The sequence below is a fragment of the Mandrillus leucophaeus genome, unplaced genomic scaffold (assembly GCF_000951045.1).
Source record: "Mandrillus leucophaeus isolate KB7577 unplaced genomic scaffold, Mleu.le_1.0 Scaffold491, whole genome shotgun sequence".
Taxonomy (NCBI): Eukaryota; Metazoa; Chordata; class Mammalia; order Primates; family Cercopithecidae; genus Mandrillus; species Mandrillus leucophaeus.
Window position 1 is genome coordinate 1,086,622 of NW_012105265.1, and position 6,852 is coordinate 1,093,473.

Genomic DNA, 6,852 nt, shown 5'->3' on the forward strand with positions numbered 1-6,852 from the left:
CTCCTAGGCTCAAGCAATCCTTCTACCTCAGATTCCCAAGTAGCTGGGACTACAGGTGGATGCTGTCAGACCCGGCTTTGAGGAAAGTATGATTCTTTTTTTTTTTTTTTTTTTTATACAGGGTTTCACTCTGTTGCTCAGGCTGGAGTGCAGTGGCACAATCTCGGCTCACTGCAACCTCCGCCTCCCAGATTCAAGTGATTCTCATGCCTAAGCCTCCCCAGCAGCTGAGATTACAGGTGCCCGCCATGACACCCGGCTAATTTTTTATTTTTAGTAGAGATGGGGTTTCACCATGTTGGTCAGGCTGGTCTTGAACTCCTGACCTCAAGTGATCCACCCACCTTGGCCTCCCAAAGTGCTGGGATTACAGATGTGAGCCACTGCGCCTGGCCAGAAAGTATGATTGTTTTTTGTTTTGTTTTGTTTTTTTGACATGGAGTCTCACTCTGTTGCCCAGGCTTGAGTGCAGTGGCACAATCTCAGCCCACTGCAACCTCTGCTGCCCAGGTTCAAGCAATTCTCCTGCCTCAGCCTCCCAAGTAGCTGGGATTACAGGCGTCTGCCACTGCTCCTGGCTAATTTTTGTAGTTTTAGTAGAGACAGGGTTTCAGCATCTTGGCTAGGCTGGTCTTGAACCCCTGACCTTGTGATCCACCTGCCTCAGCCTCCCAAAGTGTTGGGATTACAAGCATGAGACACTGCGTCCGGCCCAAAAGTATGATTCTTAACAGACAACTGTGTTGTAAGAATTATTCAACTAAAAGGTGACAGAAAAAATTAGAGTCATATTTTGAAATTAAAAACATATAAGCTGTAAAACGTGGGAGAGAAGAGGATAACTCTTCAAAAACATTTTTTATCAGATTTTTAAAATCAGATTTTCATCATGAGTATATTCTTTAAGGGAGAAATTCAAATTCAATGGAAATAATGTAAGAATATTTCTTTAACTATACAATATCCTCTAGTAACTATTTACATAATAATTAAGAATTAGTCATTGATAGCTCTCCCACAACACTAGCAAATTTGTTTGGGTATGCTTTGGGCCACACCCTCCCAAGAACTGAAGTTATAATATATTCTACGACTTCACTAAATATGTTCTTTCACTCCATTCCAGACATGAATTTGTTTTTTCCACTGCTGCTCATGAATGATCAGATCCCAGCAATGATGAAAGAAGCAGGTTTTATAATAGCGAAAGAAAACAAAGTAGTGAAGCATCTTTTATGAGAGAGAAACAAATGCATTAGTTAAACCTGTGTTTCTGCATCACTGAACCAGGCAAAGACAGAAACTTCACTGGATCCAAATGGGATAAGGAAGACCTTTAAAGGATTTAACAGTGAGGACAAATAAATCATAAAAGGAAACAACCAAAAACAAAACATTCAGAAGAGGTCAAAGTCAGAGTTGAAAAGAATCAATGAAGTAGCATCTGAATTTACTTAGATTTTAAGGTAAAGTAACAACATAATTTATCATTCAAACTGGAACACCAAGACACTGTTAATAATTATGATGGGACAACAGGTGTAAGCCAGAACTGTCCCAAGAAAATCAGGACATACGGTCATCCTATTTCATAGGCTGCTGCTTCACTGATGATGAAAATCAGTGCATACTGAAATATGAATGTAGCCAAAGTGCTGGCATTAGTGAGCGTCTCTGAAGTGCTAGGCGCTCCTGTGGTCTGGGTGTAATGGTGAGCAGATCGGCCTTCAGAGAGCTTACAGTCTAGTTAACATGGGCATGAGCTTCCGAGGGTCTCCTAATAAACCTCTGAAATTAAATAAAATTAAGATCCAAATGATGTATGTCTCTTTAAACCTGATGGCATGCAAAACACTGTAACAGGTCCTAAGAGAGATACAAAGAAGTCGAGACAAAGTCTCTTTCTTAAGAGGTTTATAATGTACTCAGGGAAAGAAGATCATGTGTAAGCATGTGTAAAAAGTTAAATTTCCATGTAAGGCTTAAATATTAATTTGAGGTAGCTGGGGAAGAAATTATACACTATAAGGTAGTGTATAATTAATTGAAAAATTGTTTGTTTATTTATTTATTATTTTTAGAGACAGAGTCATGCTCTATTGCCCAGGCTGGAATGCAATGATGTGATCATAGCTCACTGGAGCCTGAAATGCCTGGGTTCAAGTGATCCTCCCACCTCGACCTCCTGGGCAGCTAAGACTACAAGTGTCTGCTACCACAGCTGGCTGATTTTTAATTTTTTTGTAGAGATGGGGTCTCATTATTTTGCCCGGGCTTGTATCAAACTCCTGGCCTCAAGGGATCCTCCTGCCTTGGCCTCCCAAAGTACTAGGATTAGTATGTGAGCCAGCACACTCAGCCAAAAAAATTAATTTTAAAGAAGTCATGACTAAAGGAGTTACTAGAAAAAGAAGTTCCTAAGTCAAGTGTGGCAGGAGAGGCTTTATGGAGAAGCATCTGTCCTGATCTAGATCAGGTGGGATTTGGGTAGATGGAGAAGAGAAGGAGGGAGAGACGGGATGTGAGAACCTAAGCTCAGAGGTAGGAGCATGTGGGGCATATTTGAAGGACTCCAAATCAACCAGCTTGTAGAGACAGGGCTGAAAAGATGGTTGCCTCTTATAAACAGTTTCCTCAAAAGGTTTTTTTAATCTTAAAAGCCGCAGTAGAAGCAGTAGAACTACCACCACCACCAAAGCTTTCATTTGTGATGGGCAATGGATTATTCAAATACCTAGAGGTGTCCTACCTTTTCCACAGTGCTGGTAACCTCCCATCCCCTTTTGGCTGCCAGTTTTTTGAGGGCCTCCACATTGCTGTCACTCAGGGATGCCTAGAATAGAAATATTTTTAAAGCTATGTGTTCAATACATGGATGTGTGATCACATATTTTCTGCTTAAAAAATGGACACTGTTGGAGGAGGTATGTGTTGAGTCCCAGTGATAATGTTGAGTTTAGAATTAAACTACAGGCCGGGTAAAGTGGCTCAAGCCTGTAGTCCCAGCACTTTGGGAGGCCAAGGCACGCAGATCACTTGAGGATAGGAGTTCGAGACCAGCCTGGCCAACATGGTGAAACCCCATCTCTACTAAAAATACAAAAATTAGCCAGGTGTTGTAGTGCAAACCTGTAAACCCAGCTACCTGGAGGCTGAGGCAGAAGAATCGCTTGAACCTGCCACCTGGAGGCAGAGGTTGCGGTGAGGGAAGATTGCGCCACTGCACTCCAGCCTGGGCGACAGAGTGAGACTCTGCCTCAAAAAAACAAAGAAACTAAGCTACAGCTAACATATAATTTTTATCTTGAACCCTTAATTTAGAATTCAGACAAAGTAACTGTATACTTAACAACTGGGTATCTATCATTTTAGTTGGTGTCCTGAGCAAAGACAGACTACCTTTCAGTATGACTGATAATCAACATGTAATAAGTAAACTTGGATTTCTCTTTACATTTAATGGTTAAAAATATTCATATGATACTACTTTGTTACTGTTTTTATAAAAATGCAAGCTGGTGGGCACACATCACGGTGAGATGCCGGATGGGACTGTGCCATGCTTCTGGAACATACCTGACGGCAGAGCATCCTGAGTCTGTAGTTTGGGAACTGTAAGAAGTCAAACAAGGCTCAGCTGCCGACTGGTAAGCAGTAACTGATAGCCTGGTTTCGTTTCATTTTGACATGACTGGCTGATATAATCCACCTTGTCACATAGCCTGTGTAGGCACAACCTAAGCCAGTTAGGCCAGGTGATTTCCATTTTTGTAATGATAAGACTTTTATACGAAGAGCTCCAAATCATAAAACATCACCTGCTTGCTGATATCCCAGTGTATGCAAAGTGGAACCTCTTCTTTGTGGGAAATAACATATTTCCTGGAAAAAAAATTAAAATATTAAATGAGAGGTTTTTTTTTTCTCTGCATTTAGCACACAACAATAACCATAACACTTTCTTGAACTTCTATCAGCCATGGTTATCAGTGGAACAATGTGGAAGAACTATTTCCATAAGTCAGTAATCAGCCTTTGCGGCCAGGAAAATCAGACCTTCTCTTTTTCTGTTATGTGGGAATAGAGACCCGGAGAGGGGCTCTTGTATAATTTGTCAGATTAACGAAGACTCCATAAAATCATTACACCTTATGTTCCTTACCTGCCTAGGCGAATTCTCTTGCGTGCAATAGCTCCCCGATAGCGTCTAAAATCATCCTTTAATCAAAAACAAAATCAAATCAAATAAAATAAATCTCTACTATCTTAGTGTTATAATCCTTAAGTATCCTTCTCCTAAATCAGTCAAAAAGGCTAACTGGGATGTGGCATCTCTCCATGAACTGACTTCATCAAGTCAGAGCCTCTGTGCTGAATCCACAAAGGGCAGTTGCACTGACAAAGGTGTAATCCTTCCAGTTATTTTCTTCCTTTTTCAAAAGTGGAGATTATTAACATTTCTATTACCAGAATTGTACTCAATTCTCACTACAGAGTTTTTAGAAAAAATTAACATTGGCGATCAGGTAATTTCGGGATGAGGGAAAGATATGGTTCCCATGAACATGGCACAGCATCAAGAGCTAGAGGTAAGGAAGTGAGAGAAGAGACCTAGAAATAGGACACAGAAGGTGACATCCTACCCACAGCAGTGTGTGGCCCAGCAGAGGTGAGGTCTTCAGGGCTTCCATTATTTGAACAAATGATCAGAGTGCTCGGAGGGGAGAAAAAAACCAAAGGCAAAGAGCCAAAGAGGTTGTTGCTGGTGGCGGGAGATTCTGGGTAGAGCTCTCTATTCACAGGTCTGGCTATTGAACCTCGTGTGATAATAACTGACCTTTGAAATGGGTTGAATTCTGGGAAACGTGATGAGATTTTCCTTATCATCAGCAGCATTGTAAATGAGAAAAGCACTGTTGATGTGACGCCCTCGGCCCTCAGCCCATTCCTGACAGTCAAAGGCCTCCACGCGAACTCCAACTTCAACACTGTGAAGGGTGACGCAGGGCGGTGGGCAAAGAGGATCTCGACCCATTAGGCCCTCCTTGCTCACTGCCGCCACCTCCTCCAAGCAACAGGAGGATAAGGGCCTGGGTTTTCTTCTTTGTTTTCAGCAAATCTGTGCAACTATTAACATCCATTTTCAGGTCAATGGGCTGCTTTTTACAAGCCCCTAAGAGCATTTACATTTTACTTCCCCACTTTCAAGTGGGAAAAAGGCCAGAAAGGGCTTTATATACATTCATGAACGTATTTTGGCAATGTGGGGGAGGGCTTAAATTGTGCCAAAGTTAAGTTTTCTTCCCTAAAAACAATAATTATGTAATTAAAAAATAAACACTGCAATTAGACAGGAAACACAGATATTATTCTTACATTTAAAAAGAAAAAAATACTAAATCAAATCTTTTCATTGTGTACCAAGAATAATAAAAATAACTGGGAAGTGGTTTGGATTTCATGGTGGTAATACCAGGTCCATTATGAGTTGATTGACCATCTAGTCACTGGGACTGGAAGGAAAAGTTAATAATTATGCAGGGATGACAGGTACAAACCAGGTCCAACTTGGGCCAACTGGGACATACGGTCACCCTTATAAGACAAAAACCAGTCTGTCACAATTTACTAATTGTGAGAAGGCCCCAAGCAGAACAAAGAGTTAAACATGTGTTCATGGATTTTGAAAATTGCATGAAAAAAATGGAATTTTGTTAAAGTAGTTCCTATACTCACCTCCAGGCTGAAATTAAAAATTACATTTGTGCAAGTTTAAATTTCTTCATAGCAGTCTAAGGGCTCACTTTACCAGGTCTGAAATGTATTGTTGACAATGGCAGTGAAGACAAGACGATCTCCAACTGTAGATGGCCCCCGGAACTTAAACATATCTATGGACTTCAGAAAGGGATGTGCCCAACACAGGCGGCTGGAGAGACAAAGGGAGGGAGAGAGAAGAAAGCGATCACTCGTTCATTCATTGAACAAATACAAAGACAAGTCTTCAACCTATTTTCTAAATAAGCATTTCTTTAAACTTGACTGAAATAAATAACTGGCTTATGTGTGTTGAGGGTAGGTCTGCACGATACCTGCCAATATCTTGGGAAATACCGGGTCCTCGAGTAGTGGGGTCTTTACCCAGATGTTGATGCTTCTACGCCTCTCGTAACAGTCCTACTCTTGTCTCATTTCCTAGGGAAGTCCCTTGGAACAACAAACCAATGCTTTTTGTTCTAATTTGAATTATAGTCATCCGGATAGCTCATGACTGCAGTCTCAAGAAGTTGTGATCCGGGTTGAAGTGGGGCCCAAGTGAAGGCAGGTGTCCTCACACAATTCCTCAGCTTCACAGTTAATCAAATTCACCCACAGATCAAAAGACAAGATTTTCCCCCCAGAAAAGTTACCTGGATTGCTACATAAAGCCTGAAAGGCTAGGAGATATGTATTTTATGATTTTTGTGTGTAGGACATGTTGAAATAGTTATATGTAATATTTAATTTCAGAAAGTTACTTCCATAATTTTCTACATTTTAGATTCCCACTGTCATCATTCAATTACTCTGTGCCAACACCAAGTGAACAGATGCTGCCATAGTTATATTATAAGCCTTTACAAAGAACATGTTCAATTGCTTTACTGTCATTAATAATGACAATCTCATTTTAAAAACAAACTCACTTATTTGTGCATGATTTTTAGAAAGGATAACTACAGGTTTCTAACTATAGTCATAACTATAGACATATCAATAATAAAATTATTTTAATTTGAGGGAAATACAACCTTAGCAATTTTCAATGGTTATGAAAATTGTCAGAAGGGCAGATCCTATTCAAATGCATTT

The 6,852-nt window shown here is 40.4% G+C and overlaps 1 protein-coding gene across 1 annotated transcript in view; it reads right to left on the reverse strand.

Annotated features, from left to right (window-relative positions):
• ACOT12 (acyl-CoA thioesterase 12) overlaps positions 1-6,852 on the reverse strand; it is a 74,499-nt gene that overhangs the window by 11,830 nt on the left and 55,817 nt on the right. The window contains exons 7-11 of the mRNA XM_011995570.1: positions 5,810-5,929; positions 4,838-4,988; positions 4,163-4,218; positions 3,819-3,882; positions 2,750-2,833 (exon numbers count right to left, since the gene is read on the reverse strand). Coding sequence (XP_011850960.1) covers positions 2,750-2,833; positions 3,819-3,882; positions 4,163-4,218; positions 4,838-4,988; positions 5,810-5,929 — 475 coding nt within the window. The remainder of the gene's footprint in view (positions 1-2,749; positions 2,834-3,818; positions 3,883-4,162; positions 4,219-4,837; positions 4,989-5,809; positions 5,930-6,852) is intronic.